At 35.6% G+C, this 26,866-nt stretch overlaps 1 protein-coding gene across 1 annotated transcript in view; it reads left to right on the top strand.

The window, feature by feature from the left end:
- AGMO (alkylglycerol monooxygenase) overlaps nt 1–26,866 on the top strand; it is a 187,019-nt gene that overhangs the window by 91,620 nt on the left and 68,533 nt on the right. Inside the window, exons 6-12 of the mRNA XM_036379277.2 lie at nt 5,448–5,514; nt 6,986–7,051; nt 7,157–7,236; nt 8,147–8,281; nt 8,770–8,886; nt 15,724–15,806; nt 16,938–17,043. Of these exons, the coding sequence (XP_036235170.1) occupies nt 5,448–5,514; nt 6,986–7,051; nt 7,157–7,236; nt 8,147–8,281; nt 8,770–8,886; nt 15,724–15,806; nt 16,938–17,043 (654 nt within the window). The remainder of the gene's footprint in view (nt 1–5,447; nt 5,515–6,985; nt 7,052–7,156; nt 7,237–8,146; nt 8,282–8,769; nt 8,887–15,723; nt 15,807–16,937; nt 17,044–26,866) is intronic.

Below are 26,866 nucleotides of genomic sequence, written 5' to 3'. Positions count from 1 at the left end.
CTGTCCTGCAGATCAGTAACACCATGATATTGAAAGTAATGCTGTGCTACAAACAGCTTTCCTTATGCTCAAAGGAAAAAAAAAAATTATATGCGAATAGTTTTACTGTAAGGTTGCCTGCTTTACTCAGTTGACATTCCTTCCTAACATTGACGTTGAAACAGAGCTAAGATTCATGTGGTAGTGGTGACAGGAGGAGTTGTTACACAAGATGTAAAGTTTCCCTTGGATTTCATGTCACGATTTTTTCTCATTACTTAAACAAGAACTACATTGAAGTGGTGCAGGTACCAGGCAATAAAGATTTCCCTTGGTGCTGACAAACTCTGAGACCGCAGATGGAGGTGCTTACATGCCACAAGAGATATTCCATAATGTTCTTTCCCTTTAGGAAAGGGATTGCTGTCACAATGGAAACATCTTTATATAAGAACAGCTATTGTAGGAAAAAAATCCATTTAGTTTCTATCATCTATATTTGAAGATTTCAATTCCAGGATATTTTATTCAGTAATGAATGAAAAGTATTTCTAAGCATGCCTATTTATTACAATACTTTTGGAGTTGCTTCAATTGTTGTCAGTAATTCTGCTTTACTGTTTAGTGATACCCAAGTATAGCAGAGGAAATACATCGGTTTTTAAAGAAAAGAAATAAGAATACATGTTTTGTGGGAACAACTTTTATAACATACATATATGACATGCCTACATATTTGATTTGCAGGTAGTTTATTGAGTCCATTTCTAAAGATTTTGACAAGTGAAAAATTATTTTTGTGGCAATGGGATGTTAAAAAATGAAGGAAACAGGAAAAGAGTTTTGTTGGAATGTTGCAGTTCATCTATGGGTCACTGGCATGGGAGTTTAGGTGCACATGATGTGTTAATTGAGAAAGGAAAAATTGCAGACAGGAGTTGATTTAGAGCAGTAGGTGTCTGTATCAGGGAAACAAACACAAATGTAAACCCCCAGTGTCATAATGGTCAAAATACAGATAAGGTTATCATGGGACAACGGTTGGAGTATTTCAACTTTTAGGGTATTGGTAGCTATTATGCTGCATTCCCCAAATCACTTTAGTTGATGATACATAGAATAAGAATATTTTATATCCACAAGCAGATCTTTTTTTCTTTTGAGTAATATGAAATAAGTTTTGAAGTACTGATGGCAGGGTTATGGAAAAATGACATTTCAGCTATTATTTTTTTACTTTTTAGAGTACTTTCCAATAAAAAAGTCAGATACAAAAATTAGAGTAGCAGATTTTTAAAAATGAAAATCCCAATTATGAGCATAAAAACTAAGCTGATCTTCTTATCACATTTGTTTGGTGTTCTTTAAAAAGTTTATTTTTTTTTCTGATATGTGATCATGAAAGCTCTTACTCTAAGAAACAGATTTGAATACAGTGATATTGCAGGCTGAAATTTTTTTTCTCTCTGAATGGCTGAAACTTAGTGATCTGTGTGCTTTGGTGACTGGTTGTGCTTGCAGTGGAAGCCAGGTTGTTTCTACAAAGAATGCTTTTGAGCTCCTTTAAACTTGCCATTCTCCAAGGAAAATGTCTGGACATAATAAATACACAGAAATGAGGATAGACTGACAGATGAAAGGTAGATGGGTAAGCAGGATACCTGCCACTGCCTTTCTTCTCTCTGGATCATTCTTTTGAACTAGGGCTGTTGCTACACCACATTAAATGTTGTTGCTATGAGTCAGTTCTTACAAAATTAATTTCTTTCAATATGACTGCAGTAAGTTCCTGTCAGCTTGACAGGACCATGTCAGAATCATGTCTGGTAAAAATTGTCTTGCTATCCTATCCAATTTACTTAGGTGAAAAATCTGCTTCTAGGAGTTTTGCCCTAGGTAAGATGGCAGAATAAAGAAAAATTCAACAAATTTAAACAAAAGAGCTATGTTGTTTGACATGTAAGTGCTGCAAGAGCTTTCAAAATTGACCTTTTCAGTGGTGATATATTTCTGTATGGTGGAAAGATATATGCTTATATTTATAGCATTTATGCATTTATAATTTTTTGGCACCAAAGTTTTTCCTCTGACAACAGTTTTTTATGGTTTTTTAGAAATGAGCTAAATATCTACAAGTAAACTTACTGATGGCAAAGGAAGTTTCTAGAAATAGCACCCTGCACTATTTTGACTATCTGGTGAAAAAATATTTTTGATGTGTTTTAGACAAAGCGTTGATTTATGGATTGCTAATGTCAACATACTAGATTTTTGCTTCATCAGGTAGAGAGTTTTGCACCCCCTCTGAGCTTTAAAGTCATGTGGTTATGATTGTTGTCTCAGATGATATTTTCCTCAGAATGGGGCTAAAATGTCTTTGCAATGGAGGTGACCTTGAGTGAATAATTTATCAAAATAGGCTTGGGTATCAATCACTAATTATGACATAGAGAAGATATTTCAGTAGATTTTTAAATTTCATCACTCAAAGAAAGACTGTTTTAAGGGCTGAGAGCGGTTTCGTTATCCAAAGAAAATACTTTCACTATTATTAGTCAGAAAAATTTATTTAAAGTTCCGCATATAAATTTATATAAATTTATACCCTGAGGTCCTTAGAGAGGCCCAAGGCAAAAAGTTCTGCTTTAGCATAAGGATGTACTATGTAAACTTTCAAAAGGATGAATTTTAGTTTTAAAATTTTAATTCAGCTGGCTGGATATTGAGACCTGAAGGCATTCATTCTGAGGACATTTTGTTATAATCCACCTGTAGGATAAAGGTGAAGACTACTAATCCTTACTGATTCCCTGCTCTCCTAGTGCACACTTGATTTATTTTTACAAAAACTGTTAAAATATTGAGCTAAAATTATATTAAAACCAACTGGATCAAAGTTAGTTGTGGTCTATTAGATAAATCAGTGCTCTCTCAGGTGCTGGGCTGCAGTTCAATTCAAAACATTTGTCTCAGATTAAATTAATTTAATGGTCACATCTCACATATCTTAAAACAGTGGGATGTTCTGCTTGAGAAAGGCAGAAAATGGAACTAGCAGGAATGATGGATCGTTTCTTACCTTTAGGTGGTCTTTTCAGACTTGAACTTATTTTGAGGGAGAACTGATCCTGCTTATGTTGTCCTTGGCTTCTCAGTTAAATGAAACAAAACAAACTTATCTCAGGATTCTGTTTTTCCAGTCAAGTGTGAGCAGGATTTTAAGAAAGATGGTCCAAATATTACAGTTCTATGTATGTGAAGAATTTTCATATTTCTATACTCCATTAATTACAGAAATTCTCTACTTAACCAATTAAGTAGATGTTATTTTTGCAGTTATTGAGGAGAAAAAATGAAACAATGTTACTTTTTCCTTTTATTATCTTTACCCGATTCATAACAATTTAAATGCATCTGAGGAATATCCTAAGTCTGCTTTTTGAATCTAAATCTACTTGCACTTGCTGAACTGTAAATGAAGGAGACATGGAAGTGCTGTATTTAAGGGCTTTGTTCTGTAAACCTTAAAGGAATGAAAATCTTTTTTTGATTAATGGACCGGCTCTCATGAGTAATGACTGTCCCTCTAAATTTGGTTGTTTGGGTTTTTTTTGCCATTATTATCTTAGGTCTATTATTATATAACAGATCACCCCTTTTGGCAGTATGAGTATTAAATTCACTAATTAAATTCTCTAAAAGGAAAAGAATTATAGATTCTTGGATTTGTTTCTTAAGGTCTAAGCATTTTTATTTAGCTGCTTTAATGCCCCCTGCTCCCTTTTAATTGCAAAACATTATGGCCATAATCAGACATGGTGAATAGATACCATTTCAGAATATATTGTGAATAGATGTCCTTTTTGGTCATCCAGTGATTGCATCAATTTTTGACAGATGGATTTGTCCTTGGGATTAAAGAATAGTTGCTGTGTTCAAAGAAAATGTTGTTTGTTTGTCCACACACTTCTGCTGAGCTAACCAAAGCACCAAATTTGAAGTCAGTGCTGGCTTTCCTCTAATTCCATAGTAGCTGAGAGTACCTAATTTAGCAGATAGCCTGCCCACACAAACTTAATTCTTCAGCGTTTTCTGACAAAGCTTGAAACACTAGAGGTGGCTTTTGGCAATGGATACTTTCTATAATTTTTGGGTTGGTACTAAAATGATCAAGGCTATCTTTCTGTACTGTCAAGTCATCTCCTTAGATTGTAGCTCCATGATGAATTTATGCTAATCTACTGTCTCTTCATGCCTCCAGCTCATGACAATGACCATATATTGGACCAAAATCAGTAACTGATCTAGTTAAACTGACTTAGAAAAACAAAACAAAAGCAGCTTTGGTTTGCATCAGTTCCCCAGTCAGGTTTGTTGTGTCAATGCGTTTGTGCCAGGGTACAAGAAGTTTACTGAGAAGAAACCAGCAGTCAAATGTACTGAAGGGTGAAGGAGTATTTGTTTCTGGGTCAATGGCACCTATTTGCAGACATAAAGTTTCTGCTATCATAGAGTTGCACCAAATCCCAAGCATATCACTGGATAGGGATAAGAAAAATGAGTGAAACAATTTGTACGGAATCACAGAATCATCAAGGTTGTAAGTGACCTTCAACACCAGAGAGTCCAACCATCAACCCACCATCACCAGAATGACCCCTAAGCCATATCCCCCAGGTGACACATCCAGATGCCTCTGGAACTTTTCCAGAGATACTGTCTCCACCACCTCCCTGAGCAATTTATTCCAATGCCTAAACACTCTACCAGTGATTTTTTTTTTTCTAATATCCAATGTGAACCCCCTCTGGCACAATTCAAAGCCATTTCCTCTTGTGCTTTCATTTAGGACACGGCAGAAGAAACTGACCCACACCTCACTACAACCTCCTATCAGGGAGGTAGAGAGCAGTGAAGTCCTTCCAAGCCTCCTTTTCTCCAGGCTAAACAATCCCAGTTCCCTCAGTCGCTCCTCACATGACATGTTTTCTAGACCCTTCAGTAGCTCCCTTGCCCTTCTCTGGACATGCTCCAGCACCTCAATTCCTTTCTGGAAGTGAGAGGCCCAAAACTGAACACAGTACTCAAGGTGCAGCCTCACCAGTGCTTAGTACACTGGGACAATCACTTCCCTGTGATTCCATCTTGTTATCAGTTCATGATTGCCAATTTTCTCAAAGATTCTCATGGAATAAAGATAAAAACAATTCACTTTTAGATCTAAAGAAATTAGCTTCTGGATCAAAAGAAATTTAATTTATAACTTGTATTTTAATGTTTTTTAATTAAAATATTTGTAATTGTGATACAGTGATATGGTTCAGAAAAAGATATTGCACTTCTGTCTTTCTATGCAGTTCTCCAGAAGATAAACATCCTCTCTTTAGCTTTTCGTTCTTTTCATTTCCCTAATTCTTCTTGGTCTTATACACTATTTTCAAGTTCATTAAAACATTATATTTTTTAAGCTTATCACCAAACTTGGGCCTCTGGAATGGATACTTAATACTCCCAGTCATCACAGAGTTCATCATGGTAAGATAAAAGTGAAACATCTTATTCCTTTTTTTCCTCAGGGTCACTATTTGTATTGTAATAGTAATCTAGTAAAATTGTACTATAAAATCAGTTCTACAAAAAGATTTTAATTTTGACCTCTACTTCAGAAGTGGCCCCTGTTCAATTAGAAATTCCACAGTTTAAAAAAAAATATAATCAGAACTTAATTTAAACATTTTTTTGTTTAAGATTAATTATTGAGGAGAAATTAAGTCTGGATAACATGAAATAGTTAGAAGACTTTGAGAAAAAAAATTCAATGTTTTTAAGTATGAAGAGTGATAGAAAAATGCTTCATCCTTTCCTGGCTACTGAATCATCAACAGATGCTCTTTTGCACTCAAATTCAAGCACTGTATATGTGAAAAATATGGCTAGGTTTTAGAAGAACTTTTAAATATTTTAGTGGAATTTGATTTCACCTGTTTGAATTGTTGGTAAATCTCACTTCCCAAAAGTGCATAATAGTTGATTTTTATCAGTATTCAGCGGCCCTCAAGACTTTACTGCATGTGTAAATTGTACTAATAACTCCACTGCATACTGACAAATGTCATGAATGTATCTGAGACACAGAAGTGGATTTCACAGATGTCCTTTGCTCATTCAGTGTTCAGAGATAGTAAGTTTAAAAAAAAATGAGGGAATGGAAGAACAGTTTGAAACAGACTCAAATGGAGTTGCATGTGCAGAGGATGTTACTAATGTTTATTGTATCCTCACAATCACTGTATCCACAGTTGTGGTGCTGTAAGTGTCTAGTCCTTAAAATTTGCATAACTACTGGTAATCCTCAGGGAGACACTCTGCTCTTATTTGCTCAGCTGTAAATCTGAACTAATGCTCTCATCCTGATTGGAGTCAAGCTAAATCATTATGGAGCTGATCAGGGGCTGTACAGTTGCTCCAGACTATCTCCACAAACTTAGGGATGTGTAACCAATGCTTCTTCACTCATAACTTTGAGAGGACTGCTTATAAACAAATATATTCCCTAGAAAACATAGAAGGATTTTTTCAGTTTTCCTGACACTGAAATTAATAGTGCAGGATCAGACATATGATAGACAGATATTAATGAGATAACTACACATATATGTATTTAGTATATATTTTCTTAGGTGTAAACTGATGGAATCATTTTTGTTTGGTTTTAAGTTTGTCTTTTATAAATATATTTTGACCTGGTTTCATCTCCAAATTTCAGAGAAATTTTGGACATGACGCATTTGATTTGTATGTTTGAATCTGAACAGAAAGCGAGCAATAAGGCTATTAAGGAAAAAAGAAATCTATATAGAAGCATGAGGAGTGGTGGGTTAGCTGTCTTTTTTAAAGTTATTTTTAGATTATAATGTGATGCAAATGATGATTTTTTCCTTCATAATTCAGTTCCTAGTATTCTGATTTATCCTATTACTTGTCTCATAATTGATTTTTATTATAGGTAGAAATCCTTACTGCATTGACAAAAATTATGGTGGCACACTCATTATCTGGGACAGGATATTTGGTAAGTAAAAGAAGGTGTTCTCCATCATGTTGAATCAGTGGGGAAAAAATATGTATACTTTTGAATTTGATTGTTTGTCATTCTTTTGTTTTCTTCTTCCATCAGGAACATTTGAGGCCGAAGATGCAAAAGTTGTATATGGCTTAACACATCCAGTAAATTCATTTGACCCCATCATGCTCCAGGTGCTATAGTTTTTATCACTGATTCTGATATCTTCAACATTCAGTCATATTCAAAAGAAACTCCTCTCTTAGGCACAGTTGAGGCTATCCTTCCATTGCTGACCAGTCGATTACATTATCTACAATTTCTTCAGTACTTCATTATGAGACAGCCATTTCTATTCACTGCATTGAGTGTATGCAGAGCTTTTAGTAATAATGAAAATATGTAACAGTAAAATTAACAAATAATTAGAACAGTGACATATATATATAAGGTGTTGGACTGAATAAGGTGTTTTGCAGTGCAATAATAAATAGTGAAGCACAGACAAAAGCATATAATAAAAAAAAGAAAACTAATTAGTGTGGTGCTTCTTAGATTTATTAGTTCAGGATTCACTTAAGCTAGGTAAAAATTCTCTGCAAAACCATGAGAAGCAGTGGAGTTCATATTTGCTTTTCATGATTGTTCATCCAAGGAAGAATCTCAAAGAAAGAGAAATTTTACTGTCAGGGCTGTCAGGGCTGGAAAGTGGGAGGATGTGCAATTATATCCATTTCAGTCAGATACTAAGTAATTTCATTACTGAGAATATGTCATTTCAAGGTCCCAGTAACCAAATCATACTGCATAAATATAGCTATACAATATGCCACTAAATACTCAGATGTGATTACAGGAGACCCAGATGGAAAAACAGATTTTCCTCTGAGCAGAAGTCATTGTAATCCTCACCAAATTAACCAAGGGCTTCATTGCTTTTGCCTATTTCAGCCAGGTTTTCTGAACTGTCTTCATCTATTTCTAATTTATTCTCTTTACAGAGTTTGAAAAATCATTTATTTGAAAAATAAAAATTAATAAAATACAATGTTTTATTAATCTTTATTTTGTGAACAATGAAAAATTGCTTACCTTTTTTTTCAGTTACGTCCCTTTGCTCATATTTGGAACACGTTTTGGGCCACACCTGGATTCTGCAATAAGCTTTCTGTCATATTCAAAGGGCCAGGCTGGGGACCAGGCAAACCTAGACTTGGCCTTCCTGAGGAAATCCCAGTGGTAAATAGAACATGCACAGGCTTTCAGTTGTGTGTAATTTACTTGGGCCTCTTAATGCTACTGGATCGATGTTAAAAACTCTACACATGCTATTTTAAATTAGCAAATTAGCAGTCATAAAGCATGGGGGAAGATGAATTGGGAAAAGAAACTGAAGGAAATGAATGTTTTAACTGTGGGGCTTTTTTTCTTTTTATTTGATGGAAAAAGTGTGTTTTTTAAGTTATTTTTTCATTATTCATTTCCTGAAGAGATTTTCAAAATTTTTTCTATGGAGTACAGTAATTTCTCCTTTTTTTTCAGCTGTAGGCATGCAAAAACACACAAAGTTAAACTGTCTCAAACTAGATAGTACATAAGCTTGACAATAGATTATCTTTCTTCAATTAGCTCTCACCCCTTTTGTGTTTTAAGTATAAAGAATATTAAGGAGCAACAGGCCAGAGCAGGTCACTCTTGAAAGCAAGTAACTGTTTTGCTTTATACAGATCACTGGAAAAGAAGTTCCCTTCAACCCACATGTACCAGCTTATCTTAATTGCTATGCACTTGTACATTTTGCTGTAATAGTGGACTTGTACATCGAACTTCTTGCTTCTATGACTGTAAGTAATTCCTTCCCTTGAGAAATAATATCTCCTGCTGACAGCAATGACACACAACATGTTTAAATATTAAAGGATTGGGCAGAAGCTCTACAGCCAACTCATATCTTACTTGAACTACTAAAATAATAACTAGTTTCTGTAAAAGAATTCACCTAAATGGCTAAATATATAATTCATGCTATTAAATGTACATTTGATATTGTTTAGTAACCATATCGTTATTTACTTAATAGAAATATTTAGCCTAGAAGAAGTATGTGTCTGCTTCAGTTTTTAGTACCTCATAAGGCTTGAAACTATCCAGTTTTAAGATGTTAAGATTGGTCATACCATTTGATGGCCAGGCTTTAGAGGGAAGATTGCAATGGCCTTGCAGTGCTTGCAAGGTTGGTGTCAGCATGAGTTCAGAGTTGGAGGAGCACAAAGTCAGGGCAAATTTTTCTTCCAATCTCCAACATACAAGAACATTGATAGAAGCACAGCCAGGAGAGCCATGTATTTATCACCACAGACTTGCCTGGTGGCATCTCTATGGTGACTGGTTCCTCTATGGATAGCTGGCAGCCTGTGAAGGTGAACCACAAAGCCATGTCCACCTCAAAGAAATGAGACATTAACTACTTACAGGGTTTCACATCCTTCCAAGCTCCCTTTTTTCTTTCTGTCTTTCTCCCTCAATTGCTAAAGCTAAAATTTCAGAGTTATGAAGCAGGATTTAATGGATATAATATTCCTACAAATAAGTCAAAGACCTCTCAAGATGTATAGAAACACCACAAAACTCTATTAATTTGATAAAATGCCCTTTGGCCTTCTTCTTAAACCCTTTCTAAGACTCCCTTAGTTAAAGAGCAGTGCTCTTGCTGTGTTTGTGTCACCCATATTGCCACAGGCAGGCTGTAAACACCCAAAGGGCCCCCTGGGTTCTTCAGCCTTGTCCTGGCATGCTCACCTGGCAATCTCCAGCCCTTGGCCAGCAGTGGTCACTGCCCCCTGCCCACCTCATTGGACACTGCAGGATGTAGCATTCCTGGTATAATATAAAAGTTACTTCAGGCATATTCTTTGGATTAGTATGGAGTTATTCTATGTGCCATGTTTACTTCTGCAAAGGGTCACACTGCAATTGCAGGGAATTAGGAGATTACTAAATCATCCTAGGCTTAGTCTATTATAAGGACAGGAAATTAAGCCAAAGGTATGAATAAATACTTCCAAAATACACAAGTCAAACAGTATACCTGACTGCTAATGTTCCTGCATTGAGAAAAACCTCTGCAAGATTTTCCAGAATACTTCCAAATTCCTATATTTGCATAGGAATCAAACTCTGTGTTTGAGTTTTTTCCATTTGTTTCATTTTGCACACAGATAAGGTTTTTTTGTGGTTTTTTTTTTTTTTTTTTACTCTATGCTGTTGCTTTTAGCAGACAGAATTAAGGAGTCTGATTTTTTTTTCTATTTTATTGTTTTTTCTTTTGGCCTTTTTCTGGTCCTGGAAGGAAAAATGGATGGTCCACATTATTTTTTCTGCTGGTAACTGCAGTTGATTAAGAATAAGTAATAAAGAAAGTTGAAGAATGCACCCAAGCCCCAGATAATCACTAAACTCTTTCCGTCATGGAGGAAACGTCCTGAAGATCCTCCATTTATGAACTTACTGTAGAAAAGCAACTAGAAAATTCTCTGCACAAAACTGCAGGGTAATAAGGTAGTAAGGGTAAGGGGAGCACAGGGGCCTGGAAGCACCTCATCTCAGGACATAAACCTTCAGCGTGGGTGTAGAAAGTGCTGGTCCCAAGGCAGAGTTCCAGCATTGCTCTGCAGTACAGTGGAGAAGCTGTCATGAGAAGGAAGCTTGTGTATGAATAACTTTACTTGGCAAAAAACCTTTCTTCAATATCAGTTTTCCACTACACTGAGTTATGAAATGTCTATGGATACAACTGGAACGTTCTGTCTGGCTATGAATTATGTCATAACTGTGGCATAGCTCCATAAATGGAGAAAACTAACTGTTTTCCTCATCTTTAGGTATAAGTTCCATTTCATAACAGCCATAAGACACAGCACACAGCTATTACATTTCTCAAGTGATTACAGTTGCTCAGTGTTTGGTCTCACGCCCTGTAGAAGTGTTAAATTTCTCTATCCATAAAGAGCAACCATATACCTTCTGTCTGAATGACCTACATTTAACTTATGAAAAGAGCAAAACAGGAAAGAACAAATATATATTTTCCACAGGAGAGAGCATACAGTGTTTGTTTTCTGTATAGTGATCTGCATTACATCCAGCGAATAAAAATTGCTTTCTGAGGTCTGCACATCTAGATCTGATCCAAAGCTCCTTGAAGAAATGGGATTTGGATCAGTCCCAGAGAGAGTGCTAGGAGTATAAAACTGCAGTACATTCAAAGCAAAAGTCTCATAGCTCCAGAACTTCAGTTATCATATAAATCAAAGTGAAGTGCACCTTAAACATATTTTGCAGTGTCCTTTTTTTATTGTTAATAGATACTATAACATTTACTGTGCTTATAATTATATGAATGTGTGAGCAGTTTCAATTAGATGGAAATTAGTAAGGTAGCTCTCTTGAAAGTTAAGAACACAACTAATGTATCCATTCAGTAGGACATCATCAAGTATAGTGTATGTAATATTGCTAAGAATTAACTTTTTTTCCCCTAGGAATTCTAAGTTAAAATACATTCATACAGCTAACGACACCTAACAATAGAAAATTCATAGAATCATATTAGCATTCCTAATTTGAATGTATCTGATCATCTGATGTATGAGATCAGGGCAACTGTTAATTTATGAAATGCATTGGCATCATTCCTAGAAGTTCTTTTGAACCACTGGACAAATCAGAATGAGAAAATGCATCCATGTTACTCTTCCAAAGGCATAAAAAACCTAGTTCTTTGCAGTATAAAAAAATCAATTTTGAATATTTCAATGCTTATCTAAATACATATTTGAAATAACATTTCCTTTGTTTAAATTAATTAGTTTTTTCATTACTAAAAAAACATAAAATAATAATGCTATGGCATTCTGTTGATTACAAAGCCATGTAAACTTCTTACTAAATTCTATAATTCCCTTCCCCCCATTTTTTAAGGCTCAAAGATATTTTTAAAGCCTTGAATGAAATGAAAATCCAACAGAAATATTTTTTTCTGCTTGATTGCAGCCAATAACCACATTGCAAGTTGTGGCTGACTTGTAATTGGGGAACCTGCTGTGGTCCCACATGCTTCTCTGTTTATACAAATACTCCAGTATATAAATACTCATTTATTTTTTATATATATCCATGCATACTATGTTTAGGTGGAACAAGGATGCTAACACTAATGAAGGTGTAAAAGGCACATTCTTTTTGCACTGCTGCTTGCAGTGCATAGATTTAATATATGATGTTAGTTTAGTGATATAACCCACTGACTATTTTGTTGATTTTGGTACAGTAATGCCTAGAAAATGGATGCCTCAGCTGCCAGCATCCACTTCATAGGGTGATACATGTTTGAAAGCAAATAAAGGAATCAAGGCAGCATATTACTATACCACTGGAACTGTAAGAGAAAGTTAGTGAAGCAAACTCACAGTGGTAAAAATTACACTATATGGCTGCTTTTCTAAAAGATGTTATTCCCAATAGCATCATGGTGTATTTCACTGCAAATTTCTTGGTAATCCTTGACTGTGCCACACTGTGCTCAGGCATTACAGTGTCATGCTTTTGTGTGAATCTGATGATAGCAAATTTGAAATTAACCAGGATCTGCAGGTTGTGCTTTAGAGTCCTCCAGTCCATCACATTCTGGGCCAGAGTGCATACTCACCATAAGGAGTTTTACAAATAGCTAGTGTTCAGAATAGTATAGTTCAAGTAGGAGTGTGTCTGAAGAGAAATGGAAATTGCCTGAAAAAAAAAAGTCTATAAAATATGATCACACCTGGTGTGGTTATTATGCCATAGAACCTTGTATAGCATTTTAACCATTTAAAGATAAAGGCTTGTTTACATTTGAGTTTGATTTTTTTAAATGTTATAAAGTTGCTTCAATTCTTCTGATTTATGGACAGACATTAAAATGTATTTCTATTCCCATTTTTTTTTTCTGGAACTCCATGTTTCAAACTGATCTGAAATTTATTAATTTCCTGTCAAGTTCTTAGTCTGTGCTTTATTCTTCTGTGTTAGATATATGTGGGGGATAATTTTAATTCTTTTTCCTGTTCTAGTAATGTAAATTAAAATACATCTTTAAGCTAAGAAAAAAGTCCTTGATAGAAGTTATGGGTAAAACCACCACTAAAATATGACCCTAAATTCTCTGCTTTTGGGAAGTGTTTCCATCATCCACTCAAATCCAACTCTTAATGCAGTACTCTTAATGTAGTCTTTAGGCTTGCAGTCTAGCTAATGGCAAGAAATGGAATTCCCAAAGTGCTTAGCTTATTCCCACATTCCCAGTGTGCTCTCTCCACAAGTTTCAGCAAAATCTTAGGTTAATAATGGGTTTTAGGGCACTTCAGTGAATTTAAAAGCAGGTTGAATGAATCAGCATTATCTTATCTGCTGCTATCAGTTTTCTGCAGCAGGAGTCACAAGGAAACCCACATGCCAGGGACAAGCTAGACAGCTTGGGATCAGTGGAAAGGCAGAAAAGTTTGAAAACATGCAGCTCTTTAAAACTGGAAACTAGGAACACCCTTGCTCATTCATAGCATGTACTGTTGAATTCTCCCTGAAGACAGGTATTAGCACATGTATGAAAACCATTGCAGTTTCATTCATTTTCCACAAAGTGTGATTTTAGCCATATATTGTAATATAGCTATTCCATGACTTGGTGGAAATCTGGATTTGATGTTTAGTTCTCTTTCCTGCCTAAGATACGAAACCTTGCTTCTCTAGTACTCTACCACTGTGGGAGCATTTTTCAGGCAGTCTGCAGGACCTGGTACATCACAATGGAAACCAAGAAAAATCAGACCCACCTGGCAAGAAAGAGGAGATTTTTTAAAAGGTGTAATTTTTCAGCTTAAAAGTGAGGACAGTCTTTAAGGAGAAAAGTCTTGAATTTCAGTCTTTGTTCCCTGGAAAACCCCTTCATTAGACAATAACAATAATTGAAAAGCCTGTCAAAGCATTTCTAAGAAATTTATGGATGAGTTCCCTTATGCCTGTGCCAAATCATATTTTTCTTTGCTCACTTCTTGAATTTTTGTATGTACCAGGTTATACAGGAAAATGAAGTGGAAGTTGAACTCAGTATGGCTAGATGAGCAGTTAAAGTACTCCTCATTTAATTATATTCAAATAGAGTCCGTGCCTGATTTTTACAAAAAAGCTCTGTCCAAATACTTTGTCACTTCAAAACAAATTTCTTCTATTGCTAATGATGGAAAGTTTATCATAAGGGGGAATGGAGCAGATTGGTAATGTGGAAATGCAGTAATAAGTTTGATTCTCACCTGGTACAAATCCGTGCAATAGAGTGGCTTGACAGGTGTCATTTGTGAGAACTGTGTTCTGGCTTGTAAACTGGTGAGGCTGCTGTTTAGCTTGCACATTGCTGGGATTGAGTTTTCTTTGTTCAATAACTGTTGAGGATATCTAAGTAGGTGTTTGTGATGCTTCAGTAAAACAACAGAAACCCGCCCAGACTGAGTGTGTGGTTTGATGTGTTTTGCAAACATGGGCACTCTAAGTTCACACAGCTGTAAAACTTGAGAGTATCCTCCTGTGGCCTCCCATGCTCACAGATACTTACCTTAGATCTCTTTGAGGGGTTGGGGCCATGACCAAAGGAAGTTGGGCATGTCAGTGAATGGGATTTATGGAAATCAGGGCAGACATTTGTGGAGTTTTATTTTTCCAATGCCTGCAAATGAAGCACAAGATGCTGTTCATAAACTCTTTTGCTGCCGAAGCAAGAAAGGATTTCTATAACTCAGTCAGATCCAATAGTTTTGTTTTGTTTTGTTTTGTTTTAATAAAATAAAACCAAAAGCTTTTCAAAACTACTATTTGAAACAAAATCACGGAGGTAAAAATGAAACTGCTTAAATATTTGATTTTCAAAGGCAGTGTATAGAATACAAAATAAATATTTAATAAATTTTAAAAATTCAAACTTTACAATCAAAACAATTTCTGTGTTTATGAATTTTGTTTATGTCATTTTGATGTAAATTTTAAGGACAGAAGTCCTCATGCTGTGATTCATCTAAATACTCATGTGCATGTTAATATTTAAAAGTGTTTTAAGTCTGATTGAAGTTAATGATATGAGCTAAAAAGTTTTTCTGGCTTGGGAACCAAGTGTCAAGTTGTCATGAAGGGAAAACATTAATTTTGTTTCGTCTTAAACATGACCATGTCACGTGAGTTGTTATTCTCACCAGTACATTGGCATTTTTATCCAGTGGGATTCAAAGATGGCTATTGTAAAGACCTGGTAACATGACATTTAAAGAACAGGGCTGCTGGGATTTTTATCTAGAAGTAAGTTTCTTCCCTCTTGAGTTGAGTCAAAAGGAAATCAAATAACTTTGGGAAAAAAACACATAGGACAGAAGGAGATAACATTAAACACTAATACAGTAGTCAGGAATCAACTGTGAACGTGGTTACTCCAGGTATGAGTGCTATCCATAGCAGATTTCTTTCCCTAAAATTTCAAGTAGCAAATTACTTTAAAAGGGGACACTTGCTTCACTCACTGAGTAAGTTCAAGCTACTGTTCCGTAAAAACTCCATGTCTCTCCAGATTACTCTAAAGGAATTTTTTGTCTGCCTTTTAACAGATGTTGTCACAGGGAACAGTTCTCGTGAGAATTGGCTTTATCATTCTGTCCCTGGCATCTTTTGGACTACTTATGGAGAGCAAGTAAGATACAAAATATGTGGGGTTTTTTATTCTTTCATTATGGGTTATTTATGACTACATGTGAATCTCAGAAATTATATTGATAAAGAGATATAATCACCCAGATCCACACATGGCTGTCTGTTCCTAGAAAATAACACATGACTAGCCAGCACCTAAATCCAGGATTGTTCCCATAGCAAGAAGTGACTACATCTGTGTAGAAAACCTTGCAGAAAGGTTTTGGGATGGGCTCTTCTGTGCTTGCATTTACTGGGTCCATTCCTCTGGGTTTGGGACAGTGGCAGGTGAGTGGGACCTGCCAGCTGTCTGAGGCTGTTCAAGGTTGGATTGTGTGAGCCCTGTGTAGCTCGCCATAGGTGCCAGATATATGGATGGTATATGAAGAGCACACAGTGTAGCTCAGAGTGGGCTCAAAGTCACGTGAAAGATGGTGTAGACTTGAGACTAAACTTAGTATAGCTTCAAATGAAATTGGATCTTGAATACACCAGGCCAGTGAGATACATTACGAAGTAGCCCATATGGGCACTGTGGTGCTAAAGAAGAGTAAGTAGCATCCACACTTGCTTGCAAAGAAGTTACTTGCCCTGGCAGAGAAGAAATGTAGAGTAGAAGTTTCCTTTGAGACTGAGGTGCCAGTATTGCTTTGCACCTGCTGTTCACTATGTTTTCAGAAAGGAATACCTTTCGCTTTTAAGGACTGAACAGTTTAATTCAGGATAGGTAAAAATCTGTCAACATGCCAGACATGTGAATAACCTGGGAGTTAATAAAGAGGCATTAGTAAAAATTTGTGGAAGTAGACCACTGAAAATATTCTGAACTACTTATGTAGCAGTTCTCAGAATTTTGTTATGGTAATTTTTGAGATCAAAGGACAGTAACTAAATATACAGCTCCATTTGCATTAGTTCAAATATATTTTGCAAGTACTGGTATTCTCACCACAGCAAATTCATGGTTGTAAGTCAATATAAGGTAAATACCAAAAAAACTTAACTTTAAGTTTAAGAAGGATGACTAGATGTAAGTGGACGACATCAGAAACTAATTCTATTTTCTCTTTTTCACTGAACTTAGCAAAGAGGAAAAGACTGGATGTTAATCTGAATTGATTCCCTTTTCTAGGTCCAAAGCAGGAATTTTGGAAATCATTCGCTGTTTAGTCTTCATAGGTGCTTACGAACTTGACTACTTTAGGAGTCATTTTTCCTTCTTGGGCTATGCATATGAGGTAAGACATTTATTTTAAAATGTCTGTGCTGATTATTCTAGATTTTTTTAACTTTTTGCAGAAAAGAAACACTAAACGTTTACATTTTGCTTTCTTATTTTTCATTATGCTATTAGAATAGAGTATTATTTTTTTCTTATCACATTGTTTTTCACTTTTTATGATTATTTTGTAAGAAAATTATTCCAGTTCACTACTGAGATGCCAGTTATCCTTGGAAAAAAGGTCATGAAGGACTGCATCTACCACTTCTTGCAAAAATAATTTACTTGTGATCACATGCTTTGAAGTGAATAATAGAAATGCATTGCTGAATTTCAATTGTTTAATTCTCCTTTTATGGGAGAAATATGAAAATTCTTGGAGGCTGGAAGACTTCAAGTGTTTTGCTCTACATTAATCCTGTGCCTCAGAAACAGACTTTTAGCCATTGGCAAGGAGTGGATATAGGACGAAATAGATCTATGGTCTAATACATGTGGTTACTTTTGTGTTCTTAGCATTTACTTTTATCCTCTTCATGCCTTTTGCTTTTTATTATTTTCATTTCCAGTACAGTTGGTATTTCATATCTCTTTTAATATTATCACAATGAAATAACAATAGTCACTGTTAGTATTCCTATCTGAGCAACATTACCAAGCTACTTACTATTGGTTACCAGGAAATAATGGTTATTCATAACCATCAAGGTTATGAATGGGTGGCTGGATTAGTACAACCTTATCAGAAAGTTACTCTTTTGGCTTAAAATCAGAAAAAAATCAAATAAAACAGTAGGAACTGATACTCAGGTTCAGAATAGTTCCTTTGACTTCAAACATATGCAAAATTTATAGTGTCTTTCCCAGTTGGAAGTGGTCTCCCTTCTCCTGCTTTTCTAAAAGAAATGGAATTTCTTTTAGAAAATAAAAATAAATAAATTAAAAAAAATCTGCTGCTGTGGGTCTGGGAGATTTTTCTGGTTTTTTAGTTTTTTTTTTTTTTTCTGCCTGGGTTGGAAAACAATAGCTATTAGACAATATTTAAAGCTAGATAAATGCCACTAATTGAGAATTGTTTCGTTTCTCCCCTGCTCTCCTTGTTACATTGTCAAAGCTGTGGTGTATAAATCAAATGATTCTTGAATTCCTTTGATAAGACTCTGCAAGAATTTAGCAAGTATTTTAAGAGGTTTAGTTTACTTAAATATTATTTGAAAATTGCTTGTAAAATTTCCTTAGTAGCCTAATACAGTAGAAAGGTTTGAATTGACAAATTCTAAAATTTTGGAGCAATTTACCTTGCCTTTGAGACATAGCTTTCAGACTTGAATTATTTGGCTATTCTAAGTGAAATCTGTGAGAATTATATCATTATATACACCCTCAATACCTGCCCTGCTGGTATTTTTATTTATATATATTTATTTATATATATTTTTATTCATATATAAAAATGTCTCTTACTAAGAAATGAGTAGAAGAAAAATATTAGCTTGATATTCCTATTGTTTATAGGGAATTCTATAGCTTCCTCTTCTTTCACAAAGAAGAAAATAAAATTAAGTGGTTCTTGCTCTGTTCTTTACGTGTTTCTGTCATTAAAAAAATACTTTATTGTCATCTCAAGTTCTCTTTCTGTACTTTACTATACTTTCTTCCTTGTGTTTATTCCTTCATCCTTCATATTACAGTTATTGTTCTTTTTTTAGTCCTCTGTTTGACACTGACTACATAGCCATTTTTTACAAGAGACAGGACTACTTCTACACAATTTTTCTTTGAAAATACTGAAAAAAATAGGTGTCTTTCAAATAATTTACTCTCGGGCAGACCAGAATAGGTATTGTTTCTGAGTGATGCCAGTATTTCCACCCTTGACATTTTATCACAAATCAACAATTTCATTATATTAATAGCTTTTGTGATCATAGAATAATAGAATAGTTTGAGTATGAAATATAAAGATCCTCTAGTCCAATCCCCTTCAATTAGCAGAGACATCTTCAACTACATCAGGTTGCTCTGAGCCCCAATCAACCTGATCTTGAAAATTTCCAAGGATGTGGCACCTACCACCTTATTGGACATTTTCTTCCAGTGCTTCACCATCTTCACAATAAAAAATGTTCTCCTTTTTGCAGTCTGAATATTTGTAATGAACTTCAAAATGTCCCCCATTTTAAAATGAATGACCCACTTTTAAAATAAATGATCCACTTTTGCTCCCAATGCATTATATGCATGGTAGGCATGTTCTTATGGGTCTAATAGAATTTACATCAAAATAAAAAAAAAATCCGAGAGATTTCTGGAGATTTTTCAGTTCATGTTGAAAAGTTTTCAAACAGTAATGCCTTACCTCAGTATTGACATGATCGTTTTGAAACAGCAGTACCAGAAAGCATAAGAAATACATAAACAGATAGTTTCCCCAGAAATTAGGTCTAAAATTTATCCTAAAAAATGTTTCTGTTCATCATTCCAATTTGTTTATCCTTCATAATATACTAACATAGGCAATCTGCTTGATTTTAAACTTCTTTTGCTCTGTTTCACTTTCACATTCTCTTACAAATTTTAAGAGGTGTAAATTGAAACAATTAATCATTTTGTTTTCCTCATGTAAATATCCTGTCTTAAACGTACATCTAGATTTAGCTGACTTTGGTCTTTTTAATCTAATACTTCTTGTAATCATAACCTGTAATATGCTGAAAGGCATTGTCTTTACATCTTCATCCTTGTGAGTTACCAAATTAACAATTCTTTAGTAATCCAGTGTTAAAGAATGAAAGCACAACGTCATGTAAGAGAGTTTGTGTTGACTTTTTCTATAAATTAAGCCTTCAAGGTCGTGATCACCTAAGGATAAAGAAGTATTTTAAGAATCTAACAAACAATTCTTTCTCAGAATTCTTAAGTTAATGGTGCACATTGCAGCAGGTAAGTGCAAGACTGATTTTTACCAACAGCATGTTCAATAATGAGTGAAAAAGTATGTTACTGTTTTCCATATGTGTGGAGGATTTTCTGCTACTATGTTTCATATGTTCCTATTTCTCAAGATTGCTTTAGGATCAGTAAAGATTTCTAAAGAACATATCCTTCCAATACTATTTGAAGGGTATTCTAATTGCCAAAAATAGGTGCTTTAAACTGAAAATTACTGTGTTTGGCTCATAAGGAGACTTGACAATTATCTGAGTTACTGCATTGGAAGAACACCTTCTGTGGGGACACTAAATGGGAAGTGAAGAAGAAATGAGAGAAAACTAGGGGGTCAGTTAGAGAAGGGAGAAGAACAGAGGAAACAAGGAGCAAGCCTTTCCCACTTTGTCATTAAATTAGCTCAGGTGGGCGTGAAAAAAAGCAGCTGAAGATGGCAATCTAAATAGAAGGAGCAGTCCTGCCCTCTGGCTCTTACCCTTCTTGCTGCCCTGTTGACTGGCTTTGCCATCTGGGCTGACTTAGCCAGACAAAGATTTTTTTCAGGTAAGTGATACAACTTGCTGTGGAGCAAGAAAGTTTCTTAATGCTCGGGCTCAGGAAAGGAGGAAGCAAAATGATGTTATAGTTGTGTAAGAAAGAAAGACTTCTGCTTTTGCTAAAGCTGCAGTCTTAATATGTTGTTTTCTGTGTCTGCAGTCAAGTAAAATCAGCATTGACTCCATCAATGCTTTGAAGTTGTGTGTTACCAGACTTGGTTCCTTATGAAAATTGTGTTATTTTTCTGATCATTTAAAAATATTTTCTTCCCTGATATTGTATTTGAATTCATTATTTGATAAACTCATGGGGATCTCTCCCAGTGTCCTTTTCTTCTCCAAGAAAATAATTTGAAGCTATCATCACTAGAAGTGACCACAGGAGGTGGAACAGTGTACATTCCTCAGCATGCATTTTCTGTTCCTTTTCCTGTATATATTTCATATAGATGATTAGGTGAATGTGGGAGGGGGAGGGAGTGAATTTTTTTGTTGTTGTTTCTTTGTTAGAGGTTTTGTGTGTTATTTGTTAATTTAAGAAAAAAGTGGTGATATATGAGGAAATTTTTATATCTTAAGAAAATTATTTCGTGGGTGGAGGTCAATAAAAACCTCGGTGACAGGGAATATATTTGACTGGTTTGAAGACCTAGTGTGTTTCTTTTGAGAATCTGTGCTGCCACATCCTATACTAGTTAGCTTTCTTTAGGCTGATTACTTCATGCCTGCATAATGTGATGATTGTGAGTATTACCAAAGCCAAATCATTTTCTGTCAGGCTGGGCCTGGCGCCTCTTAACCACCTGGAGGTAGCAGAAAACATTGCTTGTGTGTTCAGTTATGTGACAGTTCAGCAGGCACGATATGTAAAAATAAATCTGTGATGATGGTCCACCTCTTTAAAGTGTTTCCATCCAACTGCACTGGTTTGGCACCAGCCAGCATATTCCATGAGCTGAATTTGGTCAAACACTGGCTGTTATTTGACAGTAGTACTAATGAGGAGCAAGTAGAAATGAGAGCCATTGACATGTTGTTGGAACTCTTGTTTTAAATATTTTCACCAACCCTCATAGTAGCTGCAACTCAGACTTAAAATAAGAGGCTAGGAGTGAGGAAGAGGGAGGAGGAAATAGATGTCTGTCTTGATATGTTTATCTTTTACCTTTATTGTAACTAAGGCATTGTATCTAAGAGTTAATCTTTTCATCCTGACTTCTGCATTGCAACTTAATGAGCTGCCTGGCTATGCCATGTTGGCTGACATGTATTAATTTACAGGTAGGAAGGACAAAAAATCTAGGGCAACTTTCATGGTGGAAAAGAGAGAAAAACGGAGGTTTTATACATGTGTGATGTTTTAAATTAATAACTTGTTTTCTTTTCTATGTGGGCATGTGGTACATTAGAAATATAACCAGCTTTGGAAGATATACAGAATCCTGTGCTGCAGGGTGTTATTCAGCCCTTAACTAATGAAGGTAGAAATGAGCTTTATTGTGGTCAAATAGCTTATTTGCTCCTCCAGAGTATCTAAACATGGTAGATGCAGCTGTTTCAAAAACTTTTGGAGACAGTATTCTGTACCAAATGGACTGCTTCTCTGATCTTTGATGCAATTCTGGTATTTCTTATGGCATAGAATCTAATTGGTCTGGATAAAATATAAAATATCTCTTTATGAAAGAACTGATTTACACTGTATCATGTGTTCCACAGAAGTCCCTCTTAATGTGATATATTATCACACTACTTATTTTTCCTTTCATCATACAAAGAGTTGCTGTTACCTCACTTGTTTCTTAGTATAATTTACCAGTGTTGGAATACTGACTTATGAGTTCAGACATAAAACAAACATTTACTCATAAGAACTTATTTCCACATCAACGATAGTTTTCTGCTCTGTAGCATTTTTTCTTGGTCCCTCGTTAAGATCATCTGTGCCACATTTCAAAGAGCCGCGTGTCCCATATTTGGTTTCCATTAAGGTGAAAGCTCCATGCCCTGTGCTGTGATTTATGACCTCAGCATTTATGCAGTCTCTGTGCTGTAACTAGATTGGCTGGTGTATTTCAAATATATTTTAGAAATTAAACTGGGGATGGAAGGAAACTCTGCTGCCTATGATAAAAAGCCTTGTCAACACACATGGAATTAAACAAACATGCGTTGTAATCGTTTTTTTTCTATGTTAGCTTCATTCAGAAAAGTTTGCTATGCCATGCAGTGTATCCCAGGGACTGGACTTTTAATATTCTTGACAACTGCCCTAAGGGGAATAATGTCCCTTAGAAAAAGTCACAGTAAAATCTGGCAGTAGATTAAGTTAGTTTCCACTTAGGTGTGACAGCAGAGTCATTACTGATTTTAGACTTAGCCAGTTTGAGAGTCAGCTTCACCACCATCAACTAAGGACTATGATGTATAGTTCCAGATGCTCTGGCCAATTGACCGTAAAATTGCTCTGCATTTCTGGCAGAGCAGTTGAGCTGGAGCTTTTAAAATCTCCACTCCCTAAGCTCAACACCCTTCCCCCTCTGCTTAAAAGCTGCTCATTATTCTTCTTCTGCCCGCTGATCTTAGCAAAAGAAAAACTTCTGGAATCAATTAGAAGTGTCTGCGCTTGATGAGATTTGCACGTGAGTTCGGAATTGCGAGGCTTTGATAGTGTCAGCCAACAGCTGCAGTTTCAGGTGGTAAATCTGGGAAGGAATTTTCCAGGGTTTATTTACAATCATAAAATAAAACAAAAATCAAGACAAGTTGGAAACCATCTAATGTGTTGTTAAAATGAAGCCTGAATTGGGTTATATATTTCTTTTTTCTGAAAAAAAAGTAAACTGGCAGTTTATTATCAGGATCTTTTCAATTACCTTGCAATTACTAGGCTTCATAGAGCAGCTGTAATAAAATGCAAGCTATGGTCTTCTTGCTGTAGTTTTACCTATGAAAGAAGCATCTGCTATTACTTTTGTCACTTTAATTGTTTGACAAGACAAGGAGGTAGTCATACTTAATAGAAATCAGAAGCATGCAAAGATAAAGCAAAGGTCTGAACATAGAAAATACATGTTCACATATGCTGACTGAAATTTTGCATTTTCTTTTGTCAACACTTGCACTTATATCTATAAAGTTTATTTTCTAACCCTTCTTGTCCCAAAGCAGTCAGTGATTGGCATGTAGCTGTATGTAGTGTTTGCATTTTAAATGTAACAGCCATGCCAATGAGATTATTAATGTTCAGTTGTATATCTGAGAGTGTCTGCAAAAATGAAGCTCTGGTATTTCACACATCTTTTTACTGATGTAATTTGGTTTATAAGTCAAAGCAAAATTTTCTATAAGACAGTAATCCTACAATCCCTGTCAAATTGCATTCTTTTCTACATCATAATAACACATGGATAATGATAGAGATCTCCATACTAGCGAATCACTTCACTGATATTAGTCCCTAGTGACAGCTGACATATTCCACATGGGTTGATGTTTGTCTGTGTAACTGTAGTTGCAGTACTAGAGTATTTTGCTTGAGTTTTTGGTTTTGTTTTTGGGGTTTTTTTGTTAATGCACAGATGCATGAATTTGTTTCATACCCCATATTTCCACAGATGTGGAAGACTCATGTTGACAGAGCTGTTGCTTATTGATCCCTTTGCACTGTCATAAATGTTACTTTCAAAATTGATTTAAAATGTCATGTAAAGTACATTGCAATGTCTAAGAGTCAAAGGCAGGATAAGATGGGCAATTCGTGTGTCCTGGATGAAAGACATTGGCTTACTTGTGGAGATTCCCCGTCCACGCAGGTCATGTGGGGAGAAGCAGAAGATGCAGTCTGAGGAGTGCAGAAGGGATCCCCCAGCCATGAAGAACACCCCTGAATGGGGAGCCTCCAGCTTCACTGTGCATAGCCAGTGTGTGTGTTCTCTGGGCTGTCCTTAGCCCATCAAGCTCACCCACATATCTGTGCTCGTCAGCACAGCCTCATACTCAAAATTAGTGGACTATTTTCCAAAACTAGATAGCTTACCTCCAAAGCTATTGTAACAGGCAAGTTACAGGAATTATCCTAAAAAGAGAAGAGTGGTATCTGTGTTACCAAGACCACAAATACAAATGACTTAGTTTGAATTTTATCTTCAAACATGATAGGCAGAGGGATTGAATTAACTTTTAAGAGATAAAAGCTGTAGTGAAACAAGCTGTTTCTGATGTGGAAAAGCTCTGGGTTTGGCACATGCAAGGTGACCACAAAGAACCAACCTAGTATTTAAAATATTTTGGATATTTCTATCTTGTACAGTTTAAATAGAGAAACCCCAAATATTAAAAATACATGCAGTCCAGGATTACTCAATATTTGCATCTTGCAATGGAAATGGTAGCAGACTTGTCTTCCTATAAATGTCTCTCCCCACTTCTGGAACAGTGAGCAGCTATGAAAACATAAGATTTCTGCAACAGAATGTCTTTGTAGGACACAAAGATTTGGACTTGAATTTAGCCCACTGGAAATCCTAATCCATATATTTGTGTAGGAATGCAGAAATTAATTCAGAATGTTCTATAATATGTTTTATTACTTTTTAAAAATCATAAATGCTATCTTCTGCTCAGTCTATTTTTTTCAGAAGCTTCTTGTGAACACTAAAGGAAGAAAAGCACAGTAAAAGTTGTGCCTCTGTTTTCCTATTAGCAGCACCTGAAATAACTACAGAGACTGAAAACTAGTTCATGACATCTGGGCAATTGCATGCTAAATTCTAACCAGCCAGTGCCTTTTGTCTAAAGTGGGCAATAGATCAGTAAGATAAAATCAAGCCATTATATGTGCTGTGATTTATTTCCTTTATTACTGCCTTGTTATATCATTCCCCTGTAGAAGTTCTGTTTTCTATGATGTTTAGAGTTAGGGAATAAGAGAATATAGAGAAAGCAACAATGCTATATTTGATTTTATATGTGGGTATTACGCAGCCCAAAGAGAATGTTTTAAAATTTCCTTTTCCTGCCAATGCCAAATAAAAATTGCCTGATGAAAGAAGATTAGCAAATGCTGTGTTTAACAACTGATTACCAAATGCAGAACACACAAAACACTTTGTATGTTTAAAAGTTGGAAATAGGTGTTATGAGAAAAAAGTAAATATAAAGCTCTAGTTATCACTTGAAACCAAGGCAAAATAATACGGCAACCCTCTATAGAGTCTGGGAGTGATCACATCTGTCCTGACAGAATTTGTTTGGTTTATCTTCATGTGGAAACCATGAAATGTTTGAATAGGTTGTTTATTTTGCTGATTGGAAGCTAATACTGTTGAAGATGCCTGGTTTCAGTTTGAACATTCCAGATTTTGTTTTATGGAGGAAGGGATGCTATATGTTGTCCTTAACAATTACCTGAATTCATTGCACATATGCATACGACTATAACTCTCTAGATCTATTAATTTCTCCTCTTTTTGGCTTCATGTAGTTTGCCTACAAAGAGTGGTCAGACACTAGGAAACAGCTCAAAGTGGTAGTGAAGCAGGATGCTAAGAGGCAGAGTCTGGCCATTAACTGCATTATTTTATGCCTACTTCATAGCTCTTTCCACTTCCTTTTGAGACCAGCTAGTGAGTTTATTACATTTTAGGGAAGATACCTGTCATTGCACATACATAAAAGGCCTGTCCTGCTTCTGCTTGCTATGTAAGCAGTGAGTGAAGTTGCCATCATCATGGCTGAATTCCTGGTCAATTTTTTTTTATGGTCTTAGAAGTGAAACCTATTAGTGAAAAAGTTACTTTATTTAGAAAAGTCGGGGGGGGTTATGTATACAAATCTTTTAAAGTTCTTTGTCATTTTCAGCTGAGAACATTCTAGCACAGGATGAGAAGTCTTCTGGACTATAATTCCAACATCTTTTTGGGCTATCTTTGCTTCTAATGAAAGTATTGCCCTAAAGTGAATCCATTCCAAATGTATCTTTCTGTACTATGTGCATGGGGGGTGATTAGCTCCTGGGGTTATCTGAGTCTTGTTAAACTGCATCCTCAGACCATAAAACATGTAAAAAACAGGAATTCATCTGTCAGACTTGTGAATTGGACCTAAAAATGTGTTACCAAGATACCAACAACTGAGAAGAGCCTCCTGCTAGAAGCAACTTGCTAGAATTTGCCTTGCCTTCTGGATAGCAGTCTAAAATATACAGTTCAATAAAAAACCATGGCATATGCTTTGATATGTTTTAACAAGTACTGAGAAAAGCTGAGACTTTTCTGAATAAAAGGAAACAGAACTCCTTACTCCTTCTCTTCCCTTTTATCATTTTTGCCTTTTTTTTTCTGTGTGTGAGAA

Source organism: Molothrus ater, chromosome 1 (genome assembly GCF_012460135.2).
Source record: "Molothrus ater isolate BHLD 08-10-18 breed brown headed cowbird chromosome 1, BPBGC_Mater_1.1, whole genome shotgun sequence".
Lineage (NCBI taxonomy): Eukaryota > Metazoa > Chordata > Aves > Passeriformes > Icteridae > Molothrus > Molothrus ater.
The sequence above is the reverse complement of the archived record's forward strand: the minus strand, read 5'-3'. Positions and strand labels throughout refer to the sequence as shown.